Consider the following 17,416-nt stretch of genomic DNA (forward strand, 5'->3'; position numbering starts at 1 on the left):
GTAGGCAGGAGTGCTGAGCAGTTAAAAATGGCTGACCCAGGGAAGAGGTTAGTAGATTGTGTGTGTGTGTGTGGGCAGGGGGGGGGGGGGAATTACAACAGAGGAAGTTAAAGCAGGGCAGAAGAACATGAACATGAGATGCTGGGATCGATCATAAATGCAGGCCAGTCACCGATCTCCCAAATGTGACTGTGGGGCACTGAGATGGCCAGAACTTCGAGCACAGTCATAACTACCATTCATTCAGCCTTGCAACTTCACTGAACAAATGGTTGTCACCCAAGGGCTGCCTGTATTTAATACGAGTATTACTTTCTCACACAAAGCAAGAATATTGTACATAATGTGGTCGGGTCCCCTCCATATAGTAAGATAAAAATCAAGATTATACATAAATGTAGCATTAATCTATTTACAACTAGCTTTCAAAGTCCCAACCACTGCAACACTTCCTCATTCATGTGATCACAATCTCGGCACTCTGGTGCTCAGCTCACAATTATGAAATTACAGGGAGCCACAGTTACATGATTGCCTTTTGCAACTTTTCCTGCTGGCTCCCCAGAAGCAAAGTTGCTGGAGAAGCCAACAAGAAAGGTTACAAGTAAATCACATCTGATTTTTCTGTCACACACAACCTTCCCTCCCCGTGCTTCTATTCAGCCTATGTGGACACTTGTATGATTCATGTACGCTCTGCCCTGCCCCCCCTTCCCCAAGGTCTCCCTCCACTCCTGCATGGCACCCTTGTGCCCCTTACCTGGGACTCCTATCTCTTCCCGCTTAACAAGCTGCACATCATGGGCTCATGATGTCATCTAGGACTGCCTGGGATTGTTGTCACTAAGCAATGTGGACACGTTTTCGCACGTTTAATGACCATGCCAGTCCCAATTGCTATCCTGAGGACTATCTGTATTTGTATTGAGCCAATTAATTCTGCAAATGTTGGTTCTTTCATATCACCTGCAAAGTAAAGCATTTTTTTTCTATTGTTTTGGTCAAGCATTGCAAAGGTGTATTGCAAAGTTACTAAAACCTTATGTGTAATGAGCCTCCAGATAAGGTAATTCTACATACTGTATATTACTACTTTAATATGATGCTGATCGTCTTAGAACTTCACAAGACCCAAATCTAAAATTTTGTGTTCTAAGTGTGCAAAGGATATTCCTTGCAAGCATGAAATATTGGTTTTTCTGCGGTTTTGGAACCAATTTTAAATGTGCAGGATGGAATCCAGCCCTACCTAGACATGGATGTCTGCATGGGAAACAATGGTTAAATAAGATTTCATGGGTAACAAAAGAGTTTCCCTAATTTATCCCAAGTAGAGACAATAGCAATGTGTACTCCATAGGATATAAGGATCTCTGAAGTTTTGAGAAGCAGCTCTCTCGAAAATCATCAAAATTAGGCTCCTGGCCATTCCTAAAGCCTTTTAACATGATCTTTCATTATGATACAGTTTTATCTCTTCAATCTGGGTCTTGGAGAGTAATATTTAATACTTAAATATTAAATGCCTAACACATTCTTCATAATGTTAACATGATTAAGTCAGGAGATTATGTTGGCTTTATTCCATAGGTAATTCTGTAGATTACATTTCTAAGGTGTACCAGTCATTATAGGATCTGCAAGTCCCCAATTGTGATTTGTGTCCCAATCTTGAACGTGTGAAGTCTTCCTCTTCTTTGAGATGTGTTTCAACAACGTTAAATTACTCATTTCCCTTTACCACCAATGCCTTTTTGTCAAGAGAACAGAAAAACCTCCATACTGCCATCTTTGGAGGAAAATGCATGTTTCGAGTGAAAAAGACAATAGCAGCAGCAGTTTCCAGATGAATGCTTTTTTTGGTTTGTTTGCTAATAACCTAAAATTAGAAAGCCCCTCTGCATTCTCCTTTAGCACAGAGCACATGTTTTTTTGAGTGATCATGGCACGTTCTTTCCATTAGGGGGCACAAATAGGCTTGTGTAGATGCTAAACACAATGAAGGCATATACATTATTTACATACTCTGAACTGTAGTATCTCCTAAGTGGACATGGCCTGACTTGTTAGATGTACTAGCATAACACAGTTATGTAGTCATTCTTATATATGCACAGCACCATATGTGCAGCTCACACAGCCAAAGGCTTTTTGTTGCTGTGGTTGCTATTTTTATTTTTGCTTTTAAAATAATGGAGAAAGAAGGGATGGCCATCAATTTTTGAGTTCCTCGACTATTTCTCGTTTTGCTTCAGCTAATGACTTGTTTATTTTTTAAGAAATTATTGGATTTATACAGCTGCTGATCTCACTTGCATGTGACTCTGGACAGCTTACACAGTTAAAACAAAACCATCAGGACAGGGGTAGTTCTCAACCTACAACATTTAATAACCGTTGCAAGTGACAATGGCACTGAAAAAAGTGACTTATGACCACTTTTCACATTTATGACTCTTGCAGCATCCCTATGGTCACATGATCAAAATTCTGGTGCTTGGCAATTGGTTCATATTTATGACAATTTCAACGTCCCAGGGTCATTTGATCAGATTTTGTGACCTTCTGATAAGCAAAGTCAATGGGGAAGCCAGAGTCACTAATTTCACAACTGCAATTGCTTAGTTCGCAAGCTGAGATAAAACAGACGCCGTGCTGCGTTAGAACCGTTTATTAACAAGTCAATGTTAGAAAGAACAAGCAACAACAGGGGCCGCCTGACAGCTATTTACATGACAGCTGTCAGGCGGGCAGCCAATCCGAGGGCTGCAGTTTCCACGCCCATCGACAGGCGCACTGGAACCAATCAGAGAAGACCGGGCTGGTTCAGCCCCACTCAGGTCGTGAGTCCGAGGACTTAACAGCAATGATTCATTTAGCATCTGTGGCAAGAAAGTAAAATGGGGCAAAACTCACTTAGCAACCTAAATTTTTTGCTCAATTGTGGTCGTAAGTCAAAAACTATCTGTAATTTAACCCTTAAACGGTTAAAAACAGAATGACAGAAGACAGAAATGAATGCTATCAAAGTTATGAAGAAGAGGAAGGACCTGAAGAGCTGGTTTTCATGAAAATGCTGTTGAAATGTATTTTGTTGACTGTTTGGATATTATTATAATTTTCATTTGAATCAGCATTTGTATCTGTTTTTCTTTCATAGTTTTTCATAGCACTTGTCTAGGAAGGTGGCAGCCAATCTCTATTGCCTTCCTGCCTGCTTTGCCTGTACCCTTTCCGGGAATATTTAGCTTACCAATACTGAAGTCAGGATAACCTTCCTTTGTCCAATCCAGCAGGGTTCTTTTTATCCTTCAAGGCAATAAATGCATTTTTCCTGAACTAAAAAAAAAGAAAAAGCCTTCCCACACTTTCCTTTTTCCATATTTAGTATTTGTAATTTCAGTTGACGTAAATCTAGGCTTAGGCTGTTCCACTCCAGTGCTCTTGTCATATTAATCTAATCTTACTTTTGTCAGTCACCGTCCCAGAAGAAATCTTTGTCCATTTTTGTATACAGTTGCTGCTTTCTCCAAAGCTTGCGTGTTCAGATAATTTTCCATTTTAAAAAAATGCTGTACTTCAACAACTGCACCTGGGTATCCTGGCCAACCTCATTAAATCTGCTGAGTGTACCTTCTTCTGGAAGAGGAAATTAAAAAAGTACTCAGGTGAATGAGGTTGGAGAGGTAGTGGTATAAATTCATTACCATCAAAAGAAAAGCTAAAGCAAGAAAGACATGAACATTCAGACCAGTCAAAATGACATTTTTACTTTTTTAGTGGCTTAGAGAAATGGGACATTAGTAGTACCAGGAAACAAGCACCAGAATATTAACAAATTAATATACTGGCCATGAATTTCTAAAGGCGTGTGTGCACTCTGTATTTCTGAAGGATTTACGTACTCTTCTAGGAACAATAAATGGTTCAGTTTTCAAGGTAAAGTGATTGTCTCTTTGCCCATACTAATATTTCCAAATAACTGATATAATTTATTATTAATGTCAAGAGATTTTCCAGATTCTAATCAATACAGTCAATCCATGATCGATAAAGTAGAAGTATTGAATCGTTTCTCCGTGTTCATTTGTGGCATCATGTACTTGACCTCAAAGTGGTTTTTTTTTTTTCCAAAAGGCAACTGGACTCAAGGAAAGGTACAATAACAGGAGAAGAGAAATGTTCTCAAGGAAAAACAAAGTCCAGTTACCTTTTGAAAAAAAAAAAAAAAAGAACACTTGGGACAACCATGACCTGGATGACTGAGAATCTCCATATTTGATTTCCATATTCACCATTCTCACAAGCTATGTAACAATGCTATCCCTCCTCCTCCCACTCTGGCCTAGAATTAAGAGATGAGGAAAGTATTTTCATTGACAAATACAAAAGGATAAAAATCAATATGCATATTTTGCATTGGATGTTGAGGAAAATAAATCTATCAAACTTATTAAATAGAATTGCTTTTTTTATGTTACTTGAAAACTAAAAAAAAAATCAATGTGTTGTAAAGCATGTAAGCCATTTAAGGCCATGTATTTGGTTTTAAAGGAGAGAGTATTGATTGAGATGAAATTAATTAAATTTAGGTGAAATTAATATTTAGGAGAAAGGAAGAAATCGAGAATATTAGAAATTCGTACTAATATTATCTGAGAAATCAACTTTTAACGACTAAATGGGCAAATAATATTTTGTATGTATACAATTATATATACAATTACGATATTTGCATACTTATATTTAATGCAATTAATTGCCTTTGGTATCCCTTTTGCTCCCTGATTTGGTTCCTGAGGCAATCCTGTTCATTTCCCGGCAGTTGCAAGTACGTTTCATTCTCTGAATTTTGCTGACCGTTGCTTCAGCACAGTGATTCTTCAAGTTAACGATGAGCCACTACATAAAAATTCAGAAAGTACAATTAAACACCTCCCATCTTGTGTTTTCATCTTTTAGAGCCTGGGGATATGTTGGTGTTTGGTGTTTTTTTTACTGTTAAATGATAGTCACATTTCTTTATGTCTTATACATGGTCTGTGCCCCAAATTTAAGCCAGGATTATGGATTCATCTATAATTTGAGGCAAGGCTGTGGTGGCAACTGAACTCTGATGAAGATGGGAAGGCAGAGGCTAATGTGGCAAACAGATTTTGACCAGTTTATTCTTGAAGGCCTCGCACATGTGTACTGGCCCTGTCTTCACACGTGTATTGACAATCAGCGGGTGAGATTATGTTTATGTTATGTGAGAAAATGAGACTGAGGCACTGAACAGCCAATGGTTGGTGAACATGGGGAAAGCTTCAGAGGACTCTTTGTTGGACATTCATGGATCTGCAATGGGAGATTCTATTTTGAGGAATTGTTGTTTGCAAAACTGTTCTAAAAGATATTAATGGGTAGCTTTCATTTTACATTCATGAAGGAAAAGGAAGCATGTAGAGACAGACATGGGCACCGGCCGAATCTTGTTGCTTTTGTTAGAATGGTTTTGTGCTAAAACCAAAATTTACTCAGTCCTAGTTTTCAATCTTTATCTACCCTATAGTACTTATTCCATTGCTTTCTTTGATTCTATATTTCCCTGAGGTAAAGGTTACAGTCTTTCTTGAATAGACCCCCTACGTAAAGCAAGTTTGACCATAAACTACGACTTATATTAAAAAAAAAACTGTTCTAATCTGGTCAAGAATGCTCTTCTGATGCCAAATTATGAGCTGCTTTTTTTATGATGAGGATACTTTCCCACAAGAAAACTGGAAAGAAGCCATCAGATCCTTTCACACTGTCCATTTCCTCGAATTCCACAGGAAGACACAGAAATCCATATTAAACTTAGGCATCATGTTGTCTTCTGGTTCCTATAAAGTGTATTTTAAAAGATATCCATGATATTTTTAAAATCTTTAATCTTGTAGGCAATTCTGTCATTCAGAAAGCTATGGTTATTTCACCAAAAATTGCTTGGTATCTGGCCCCAATGGTTATCATATTTTAATAGAAACGGTTTCCAGTATTTAGTTACCATTTTCAATATTTTTCTTCCAATATAGCTATCGGTGTTAGATAACATGAAGTTATGGCTTGGCCAAACACACTCCAAGTTTGCATTTGCTTTAAAAGTAGTGTGTAATGAAATTATTGAAAGATATCGTTAGCAAATCTAATGTATTAGTTACTTCATTTTGGAAGGAGTCTTTTTGTTCACTTGACTTAATGACCTTGGGTTGGATTGGATTAGACTGAATTTGACTGGACTGGATTGGACTAGACTGGAATGGTACCAATAAAGGAGAATATATGATGCTCAGGGTTGAAATGAATAGCAATAGCAATAGCAGTTAGACTTATATACCGCTTCATAGGGCTTTCAGCCCTCTCTAAGTGGTTTACAGAGTCAGCATATCGCCCCCACAGTCTGGATCCTCATTTCACCCACCTCGGAAGGATGGAAGGCTGAGTCAACCTTGAGCCGGTGAGATTAGAACCGCTGAATTGCAGATAACAGTCAGCTGAAGTGGCCTGCAGTACTGCACCCTAACCACTGCGCCACCTCGGCTCTTGAAGGATCCTTGGTGGTCCCTGAGCTTGGTTATTGGTTATTTTCTTGCAGACATTTCATTTCCAAACGAGGTAGCATCTTCAGTGCTAATAGACAGGATTGGATTGTACTACACTACACTGCATTACCCTGGATCAGAGATAGTGCTGTTCCATCGGAAATAAAATTATCTGGATCAGTAGAGCCACTAAGTTTAAAAGATATTAGTAAATGAAGCAGAGGACTGTTGAGGTTAAGGAGGAGTGAAAGTTTTCTAATGAAATGGCATCAAACTCAGGCAGATACAGAATTACAGATAATTCAATATTCAGCCCAGGGCTATCTAAAATGGCTCCCACGCAACTGCTAACTTTGTGCAGAAACCATTTTGTAGAATTGACATTGCAGTGAGTGATAGTGATGTAGGAGCAAACTGGATAGGGCTTAATTTCCCTTGTACATATGAATTATTTCTCATGATATGGAGAAGGTTTAGGTTTAGGTTTCGTTTTATTTATATGCCGCCCTATTCCCAGCGGGACTCAGGGCGGCGCACAAACCCAAGGGGGGAAGGAAAACACAAAAACTACAAATACAAGCATTTAAAAATAACCAACAGACACACAAATCGAGAGGGGAAGGGAACTCATCAACCCCAGGCCTGCCGACACAGCCAGGTTTTAACGGCTTTTCGGAAGGCCTGGGGAGAGGTGAGGGTCCGAATCTCTGTGGGGAGTTCGTTCCAAAGGGCCAGAGCTGCCACAGAGAAGGCCCTCCCCCGGGTAGTAGCCAGATGGCATTGGCTGGTAGACAGAACCCGGAGGAAGCCAGCCCTGTGTGATCTAATGGGTCTTTGGGAGGTAATTGGCAGCAGGCGGTCTCTCAAGTACCCAGAAGACAGTTGGTATCATATAGTAAGAAGCAATCCATACTGTGTCTAATTAGAAAGCATTATATAATTATTGTCCGTTGAGATTTTTCCGTGGAGTCTACTAGAAAGAATCACGGGCGTGTCTGGATATGCATTGTGTATATACTGATAAATGAGGGTGTGCAAAATCCAAGGTACTAAACAGAGCAAAGAGCTTGATGGTATGAAGAGTATTTTTCTGTTAACTGTTGATTTGCCTGAGATAAGAATTTAGTGGGTTAAATATTATTCAGAACTGAATAGCTCAGCTTTGGGCACATATTTACATATTGCTTTCATAGCGAAATGTTTGAATGCAGGCCAAACCAAGAACAGCGATAGGAGATTTAACTGCAGTTTCTGGCCTCTGTTAACATGGAATGTGCAACATTTGTAAATTTCTATTTGAGTCATTTTTTTTTAAAATAAACTTGTGCCAAAACAGTCTTAGGAAGCAATATATGTGCACCTTAAATCATTAAATGAATTATCTTGTGCTGAGCTGACACCCCATGAGCTCTCCAATAGCTAACTCAGCATACGTAGAATTAACTATTACAATGTTAGCTCTGATTTGGTGATTATTCTGGTATTTTGAAAATGTGTTCTCCCTTTGGAAAGGGAATCAAATTCCTCAGACTTTAGCATAAGTCACAGCCGCTATCTTGAAAAAGGAGATCAAAACTCTGCGGAGAAACTGCCAGTGACATTTTAATTTCTCAAATTTATTGAGACTGTTTCTAAGATATCTAAGCCTGAACAAAAGGTGGAAAGTCCAGGTTGATTTTCAATAGTTCTGAACATGCTTCCCAGGTCCCGTAATAGTTTTTTGTTGTTGTTAAAACCCACATATACAGGAATGTTGCAAAATTATCTAGACTCAATCCAGTTTGTCTATTTGTTGCAGCTGTGAATGAATGACTGTAGGTATAACCAAAGGAAGTGAAGCGTTCCTTCTCTTGCCACATTTTAATCAATCTGTCAGCAGTTCCTATAAACAGATTCTTCTTTGTGTGATAAAATCAAGAACTTAAATAAAACTTACAAGCAAAAAACACAGTAATAGAACGATATGCTGGCATTTTTCTTTTGATGAGGTAACAGCCAGTAAAGCAAGCACATCCTTAAGTAATGGCGAACATTTTAATGTGCACCATTAAAGACCACGAAAACGGGAATGGATGGGTTTTCCATGTTTCAGATTCCTTTATCTGCCACACATTGTGCCAGGGGATAGGCTGTAGCTGTACAGCTCAGCTGTTGCACAGAGCAATGTGGTGGCCTCAGGCACCAAGTTAATTCTTAGTTTAATTTCTTATTACTGTATTCTCTCTCCACCCCTCAAGGGAGAGCAGTTTGCAGGATTTATTTTATTTTATTTTTTGCCTCAGGTGTTAAAATGTTCTGGCTTTGGCAAGGTTATTGTGCTCCTTGGGATGGGAGAAGGCTTAAATACATATTTCACAAGCAGAAGACCCCGAGTTAATTTTCTTTCCCATCTCTTCGTAGGGCTGAAAATTGGCTGGACGCTTGGATAATCATCCCCATTAGGGCAGATAATATGGAGCTGAAAGGCTGTGTTTAACACGCATGTCCTGTTTCTCTTTGAGAGCTTTTCTAATTAATTTGAAATTTGACATGTGCAAGTCCTTCCGGGTTTTCAGCCCCCTCCCCTTCCAGTAAAACATGCCCATGAGTAATTAATGCTGAAGGAATTTTGTAGATTCACTCCAGTCCAAACATGGAACTTGTTAGGATTTCATTTAAGCCACTACTCATTGTGGCTGCAGATTACTGAAAGAAACAGCCCTAAATCCTAGGACTGAAGATCCTATTGCACGTGAAGAATCACATTTCCAAACTATTTCTTATGTTTAAATAGGGGGAGACCACTTGAACTTCTAAGTGCTTGTGTCTACAATATCTTATTTATGTCCTGAGTACATGAAACATCCCTGGTCTTCTCTTGGCACAGCTTGCCTCTGTATGCATTTCTCAGCTGATACTTTTAAGGACTTGAAAAAAATTACAGTCAGACCAGTATGTTTTCCATTAGCTAAATCAACGTGGTTTATGAGTATGTACCGCAGCTTATATCTGTGAATCTGTCTGCATAGGAGAAAAATTCTCTGTGGTGTTTTTAGCTTTTCATCTCAGTTATTTCTCAATCCAGCAAATGTATACTTGAGGGGGGAGAGGGGGATGTCTTTAATTTGTATTGTGGTGGTGGTCGAATTTGATTGGGAGCGAGCTTTCTGTTGTTGCTTTATTCCATTTAGAGTCACCTGCCAACTTATTTGTTTATTAAAAAATAAGTCCCTCTGGGTTTCCAACATGCAAGGCTCATTTACCCATAAATGTAAACAGGAAATCATTTTCACATGCGATGAATTGTGACCCAGACAATAGTCCCTTTTTTTTCTTGAAAGTAGCACCACAGCAGGTTGCTGCAAAGATTGCTAATTGTAGAAAAATAGGACCAGTATTTTTTGGTAATCACTAAGGGGTACTTGAAATAAAAGAGTTCGGCGGGGGATCTGAGGTGAAAGTATGAGATACAGGGTAAAATGAGATGGCCATGGGCCTTGGGATCTACTTGCCAAAGGCAGCAGGAAAGCATCTTTTTAGAACAGGCAACAATGGCTTCTTTATGACCCGTGGACTTCAACTCCCGGAATTCCTGAGTTGGCTCAGGAATTCTGGGAGTTGAAGTCCACTGGTCATAAAGGGACCATAATTGCCCTTCCGTGTCTTAGCGTATAAAAGGAGAAGGGAATGCTAGGAAGATTCGTTTGGGAGTAGGTCTAAGGGTGAGACAGAGAGTCCAATGAAACAAGAGGCCAACCTTTAAATAATCACGCAATTTTTCCATTTTGGCATTTTCTCTAGTTCCACAGTTTTTTCGTGGCCCTCATTATTGCTGGGTCATGCCTTCAAAGAGAGGTATTTGTTGGTGCTGTGCTTTTCTGTGTCTTGATGAGTTGTTTGGTTCTGTCTTGCAGCCCTCAGAATCCAAGTCCAACGTCACCCCTTTCACCGTCCTGGCCCATGTTCTCCGCACCATCCAGCCCTTTGCCCACCTCCTCCACGTCCAGCGATTCATCCCCCATCAGGTCTGTGGCACATTTGTGGTTTTGCTTCGTTTGACTCCTTTGCTGCTGCTACTGCTTTGCTGCTGCTTTGACATTTTAAGTTGATCTGCTTTTTACCACTGCCTTCCCAAAGCTCTGCATTAGGGCTAACCTTTTTTTGGTTTGCAATCTTTCCCAGCTTCAAAGGAGGAAAATTTTAATATTCCACGACACTCCTTTTTCTTCAGGGGTGTAATGACTTGAATAATGTTGGTATGCCTCCTTAAATGTTCCAGTTACCCCAGCCGCAGTATTGCTGTGGAAGAGAAGTAAGGTAGATGAGTTTCTCTTTTACTTTCGTCAGATTTTTGAATTTTGATACTTGTTCTTCAACAGGTAAGTTTTCATTACCACTCCCTGGAAAGGAAGTATAATAGATAAAAGTGAAGGCATTTTTTTAAAGTCCAGCCCTAGGCTGCCAATCTGGTTTTTCTCTCTTCTCTTTTGGTACCTGGGTGAAAATAGCTTCAGGAATTTCTCAGTGGAAACTGCTTGTGCCATGTAAGACTTGAAAATGTTGATACCCCCACTCATATAAAATGGGAAATTATAGCATGATGCATTGTTCATAGGAAAAAAGCAAGTCAACTTTCTACATTCAAGCAAGTTTAGTTAAATAGAACAAAATTATTTGATAAAGTCAAGCAAGTTCATTGTGTTTTTGATATTCTCAGTTGTTATTTCATTCTGCCTATTTGCACAGAATTGGTTGGGAATTTTAACTATCTTTCCAAAGGAATCGGATCCCTTATGTCAGAAATAGCATTCACATTCTTTGTTGCAAAATTCCACCAGCTGTCTCTTTTGCACCCTCATAATGTTCTGGATGATTTTATGCAAAATTAACAAAAATACACAACTCCTTTCCATCAACTGTTCAGAATAGTTGACAAGGGAAAATTAACTGGGTCCATAAGATTATTTGCGAAAGCTTGAGAAAAAAATAACAAAAAAATACATCAGTAACTACAAAACCAAAATGAGTTTATATACAGTACTGTGATGGTGAAGTATTTGCTTAATTAAGAGGTCTGAATCAGTGCATGTTGATTCATCTCTACAAATGTTTAATCCTGTTGGGAAAACATTTGTATCAATTTCAAAGCAACCACCTTTTGTGATAGAAACACACTGTATTGTGGTATAATTTTGAAGTTTGGCAACTCATTCTGGCAAATCTAGTACCTTCTTGATGACTACTGGCACAGCAGGGACAGGGATGGTACACCTTTTTTTTCAACCTTCCATAGCTTCTCAGAGATTTTTGGTACCATTGCTCATGATTCCTTCTGGACTGTCTATAGGGACTAGAAGAGAGAGACACATAGTCTTGCAATGGTTCACTTTCTTTTTCCACAACTGGTTCCAGGCAGTGTTGATGAGAGTGGGGGAGGAGAGAGAGGGAGAGTGTGTAAAGCAAATAGCAGCAGCACCGAGGTGGACCTTTGCACAGCTTTCACAATCACTCATACTTCGTCAGACATCTAGATCAGCACAAAAGCAACAGAATATGATTGCCTGCATTGAAGCTTGTTCCAAAGAAACAGCTAGTACAAGTATTAAAAGATGCCAATACTGTAATAACAAATATAAGCACCTGCTCACACTTCAAGAAACAAACCAACTAATGTACAGCACGGCTGCAATTATAACTGAATACCTAGAATGCAAAATCAACAAATAAGAAAAAAAAATCCAGAGAATACACCACCGAAATGAAGATCAAGCTACAAAATTAAGATTCAGCATGCTAAGGTCAGATGCAAGTAAGCTAGAACAGATGAAAGAAAAGAAGCTGAAGAACAAGGAGTAAAAAAAGCTGATCAAGAAATATCACCTAGAAGCAAGGAAGCTTAAGAAAGCACTGGAAATAATAAAGCAGCAAAAACAGTTGTAGGCAAGAAGATCAGCAGATTCAAAGCTTTCCTTGCACATTATAAGCAGAATCTCCAATTTCCATTGAATCAGAAACAGTTTTTTTTGTTAATCCTTCAATAGAGAGACTGCAAAGAGCCAGCCAACTCCTAACAAAGAAACAACAGCGCAGTTCTGGCCACAACAAGCAGATAACCTTCCAAAAATGCAAGAATACAGGTTGATTAAAGTATAGGGATACAAATAAAAAAAGAAGCCTAAATGTAAGAACTTGTAATAACAATAGAAATGGTGGAGACAAGGGAAGGAAGATCAAAAATTGGTCAGCAAAAGATGAAGGTGAACTGCATGTTTTGGAGTTGAAATATCCAACTGGTATACAACAACTTGTTGCCCAATCATTTAACATATTGCAAGGATGTGAAACTGAGGATCAGTTAACATGTGGCAAAACCAACCTGATAATGAAAGGTTCAATAGAAGTGGCCAGCAACCTCGATTTACGACCACAATAGAGCCCAAAATTTCTAAGTGAGACAGTTGTTAAGTGAATTTTGTTCCATTTTATGACTTTTCTTGCCATAGTTGTTAAGTGAATCATTGCATATGTTAAGTTAGTAACACTGTTCTTAAGTGAATCTTGCTTCTTGATTGACTTTGCTTAGTCAGAAGGTCACAAAAGATGATCATATGGCCCTAGGACACGGCAACCATCATAAATATGAATCAATTGCCAAGCATCTTAATTTTGATCATAAGTGTGAAAAATGGTCATAAGTCCTTTTTTCAGTGCTGTTGTAACTTCAAGCGGTTACTAAATGAAATGTTCTGTCAAGGACTTCCTGTACAGGCCAATTACCTGCTTACCGACAACTTCAAATAGTAATGCAATTTGATGGAATTTTTCATTACCTATTGCAAGTCCCAGGAGAAATCACATTTATTCTTCTACCAAAAATATAAAAGAGAGAGAGAGAGAGAGAGAGAGAGAGAGAGGGAGGGAGGGAGGGAGGGAGGGAGGGAGAGAGAGGGAGAGAGAGGGAGAGAGAGAGCCTGTTTCTGATCAAAACTCCATCATAAACCACAATAAGCCACCAATACAAACTCAGACTAAATTGAAGATTAAGATTGCAGCCATAAGTACCTGGATGTAAGATTGCTATTCAGAATTACTTATTCCTGACTCCATTTTGAATTCAAAAGCAGATTGAGTTTTAACCAGATATGTTCAGGCAGCTGAACATATAATATTATAATATTAACTTTAAATATATAAATATATAATATTTAGCTTTGAATTAAAAATTCAAATCCCCCCTACCGAAAAAGAGCTATGGTTAAAGTGCTACCATGAAATGGTACCCCAATAAAAAGAGGTGGGAAAGAAGCTACCATTGTCCCATTGTTTTTAAAAATTCTTTGTAATTTCTTTTTTCATTTCTGTAAGCCGCCCGGAGTCCCTCGGGATTGGGCGGCATAGAAATTCAATAAATGAAATGAAATGAAGTCATTATCTTCTATTTGATTATTCCTTCATCTGTTGACTCCCTGTGTGTTTAGCCATCATGAGTTGCAAGGAACTTAGAAAGCCCTTCACAGCCATCTTAGGAAAAGAGCATCTCAGAGCAATGCTTCTTTATCTTCTCCATCCATCATTCCACTTTCTCTGAGCCTGTGCGAAGTGCAGTTTGCGACTGTGCAATTAAAGTTATTTTAATGTGCTCTGGATGAAAGGCTGAGTATATAGTGTAATCTCTAGGACTTGGCACTGATTGTAAGAAGTGGAAGACTCCTTTTTTTAAAAAAAATGAAGATCTGTACGTAATTTTTCTTTGGATCATTGTATGATGAAGAAGAAGAGCCTTAAGCATCAGGGTTAAGTTAATCTGTGGGTCCCAATCTGAATTTCTCTGCAATCTGATTATAAATCCTATCTGTCTGGGAGGCTGATTGATTATGCAGAGGATAGGGGGTAAATTGATTAGTTCATGAAAATTGCACAGAGGGGGCATGCATATTCTAGTGACTCAGTTTGTAAACAAATAAACCATTTATCAACATCAAGCCTCTTATGCTTTTATTCTGCTGTAGGAATGGGGAGGTGGGGAGATGCACATTTGCAGCTCTTCCCCAAACTGTACAAGGTCACATGGCCGAAACTCGACTGAGTGCTTTCTTGGCCAAGTGCCATGCTTAAAGGCAAAAATTAAAACAAAGGCCTCATTCGAAAGATCCAGGGCTCCTTTCCATCCTTGATCATCCAAACCGGGCTCTGAAGGGCAGCACAGCATAAAAGAAGGACACTGGAGTGGTAGAGCATTGAGATGCTGCAAAAGGAAAGAAGTCCAAAATCGGACCATGAATTGAAGGCTATTTTGGCAATGCCTCTATTTCAACTTGTTTTAATTATCGGAGAATGCTCTATGCTTGCCTGCGTTTTCCTGGGTTCCTTCCCATCTTCTAAAAAGTTGCACATTTTCTTGGAGGGAGGGTCCTGGCTGTTTCCTGCCCACCCTCACTGCTTTCTTGTCTTTTGACCTGCTCTGTTTGAGAGTTGAACAAGCTTCCTGATTCAATTGATCTGACTGTCTTTGCGGCTTTCTCTTCGTTTGCAAAGCTAAGCAAACCAGTCGAACGACCTATTGGTGTGGCTCAGGTAAAATTTAGAATTGTAAATCCAAGTGTGGGAATACAGGGAAAATTGCAACCCTTGCTTGAAGGGTTCACCTTTACATCACCTTTTTTCTTGTTTGAAAAGAGTTTCGAGTTTCGAGTTTAATAAAATTTGTATGCCGCCCACTCCCATCGAGACTCTGGGTGGCTCACAGCAAGACAAAAGAAACATTTAAAATTTAAGAATAAAAAATACAATTAAAAGTCCACATCATCCATTCCATCTAAGCGGGGCTGGATATCAATCAACAGCCCCAGGCCTGCCGGAACAGCCAGGTCTTGAAGGCTTTACAGAAGGTCGGGAGAGTGGTAAGGGTCCGGATCTCTACGGGTAGATTGTTCCACAGGGCCGGCGCAGCAACAGAGAAGGCCCTCCCCCGGGGGGCTGCCAGCCGGCATTGTTCAGTTGACGGCGCCCGGAGGAGGCCCAACCTGTGCGATCTTGTTGGTCGTTGGGAGGTAAGTGGCAGGAGGCGGTCTCTCAGGTAGCCAGGTCCTAATAGCCTGCATCCCTCCCTTTCAAGAGGGAGGGGCTATCCTAAACAGGGCGGCTGGGCGAGATTCTGCAGATGCAATAAGAGCGGAAAAATGCGCACATTTTGCCGCCCGTATCGCCACTAGATAAGTCCTAATAAAGGCTCTTAATTGTAGAAGGTCTTAATTAAAGAAGGTAACTTGCGTTGGAAATATTTGCAGATGGTGTCCATCAGTTTTCATTTTGAGCTCAGGTGTTGCATTTTATTTTATTCTGAACAACGACCTTTTTCCTTGCCAATGCAACTTTCCACAACAAAGAAATGGTCCCTTTTGAAATTCTGTCCTTGACTTTGACACTCTAAAAATGCTGCAAGAAGACGACAGAAGGAGGGTGGTCTGGTTCTAGTTGTGGAACAACTCTGAATAGATTTCTTTCTGCCATTCTTTTGGCTTGGAATCCCAGAGTGCCCACCTGCTGTAATTTTGCTTCAGCTTTCCATTCCTGCATTCAGTCCAAAAAAATTTCCCCCCTCTGTTGGCAGTTTGTGCACAAGTGATTGTGTGCTTTAAAACATCAGGTTTCTGTTAAGTCAATGGAAAACACAGCAGTTAAATGAAAGATCGTTTACATTTTAATGCATTTTTTTTTAAAATCACCTGACTTGCAGTACAATTAATTGCAGAAATTGCTTGGTTCACCCTAATCCTGATAATCAGCTTCAAAAAGCCAACATAGACTTGCATTGAACATGCTTTTGCACTTTGGCATGCTCTTTAAAGTGCACATGAAATTTGCTGGCAAAGATAATGATCATTATCAGAATTCTTGCAGACAAAGAATGGAAGTGAAACTCTTTCTTTCACTACCCCCAGGCTTGGTGAATGTTTCTTCTCTGAAGCCTGTATTTGCAAGGGAGAAAAAAGAATCACCAGTTACCTTCAGAGAGGAGTTTCATGCCACTAAAAATAATAGGTTTACAGTATTGTCATTAAGACTTCATTAAGAAGAATTAATCCCTCACATTCATCCTATTCCACTGACGCTGCTTACATACACAAATGCATTTCATATGAAAATTTACATTTCAGGCTATATCTAGCAAAACTCTGAGGGTGCATCAAAAAACCACTGCTAACTATCCTCTCAAACAAGACACTCTTAAAGCACTATTCAGGTCCCTTTGTGTGAGCGGGAAGAGAGCGTACTACGCATGTGAATAATTTTTCCAGAAGATGTTTCCTTTTATTTAACCATGCCATCATCTTTGCCTTCCTTTATTTAAAGCTCTTGATAGAACAATTGAGGTTCAGTTTACTAAAGTTAAGAGGCCGGCATTGTTGGAATATTTCACAAACATCTGTTGCAGATCTCCTCATTTGGTTCAGGATAAAGCTGGCCTGGTATTTTCTGATATTAATTATACTGCCGTCCAGGTCATCTGGTTTTGCCTTTACACATTTCTCAGCAGGGGATTTTCAAAGACTGTAAAGGAGCTCAAATTTAAATACCATCTTTTCCATTAGCAAAAAAAAAAGAAAGAAAGAAAGAAAGAAAGAAAGAAAGAAAGAAAGAAAGAAAGAAAGAAAGAAAGAAAGAAAGAAAGAAGAAGCACAGTCTCTGTACACAATCACTAATGTGTATGGCTTTTCTACAATGAGAGGGGGGAGGGAGAGGTTAAGTAAGCAAAGAGCTAAAACTAATTAAAGAAATTCCTAGAAAAAAATAGGCAAAGGGATGGAGCATCACCAATCCATGGAAACTAGGAGTAACAGCCCATTCTTTTCTTTTTTTAGCCTCTATGC

General features: G+C 39.3%; 1 protein-coding gene across 4 annotated transcripts in view; it reads left to right on the top strand.

Annotated features, from left to right (window-relative positions):
- Positions 1-17,416, top strand: part of ARHGAP26 (Rho GTPase activating protein 26) — a 256,484-nt gene that overhangs the window by 227,019 nt on the left and 12,049 nt on the right. For 2 of the 4 annotated variants that reach the window (XM_087709586.1, XM_087709590.1), the window contains exon 21: positions 10,460-10,570. The exons of 1 other annotated variant lie outside the window; for it this stretch is intronic. In XM_087709586.1, coding sequence (XP_087565712.1) covers positions 10,460-10,570 — 111 coding nt within the window. Of the gene's footprint in view, positions 1-5,058; positions 5,187-10,459; positions 10,571-17,416 lie in introns of those variants that run through there. One more of the 4 variants, XM_087709589.1, reaches the window with a different exon arrangement.

Source organism: Thamnophis sirtalis, unplaced genomic scaffold (assembly GCF_051295495.1).
Source record: "Thamnophis sirtalis isolate CommonGarterSnake01/CBP01778 unplaced genomic scaffold, rThaSir2_p1.2 scaffold_3, whole genome shotgun sequence".
NCBI lineage: Eukaryota > Metazoa > Chordata > Lepidosauria > Squamata > Natricidae > Thamnophis > Thamnophis sirtalis.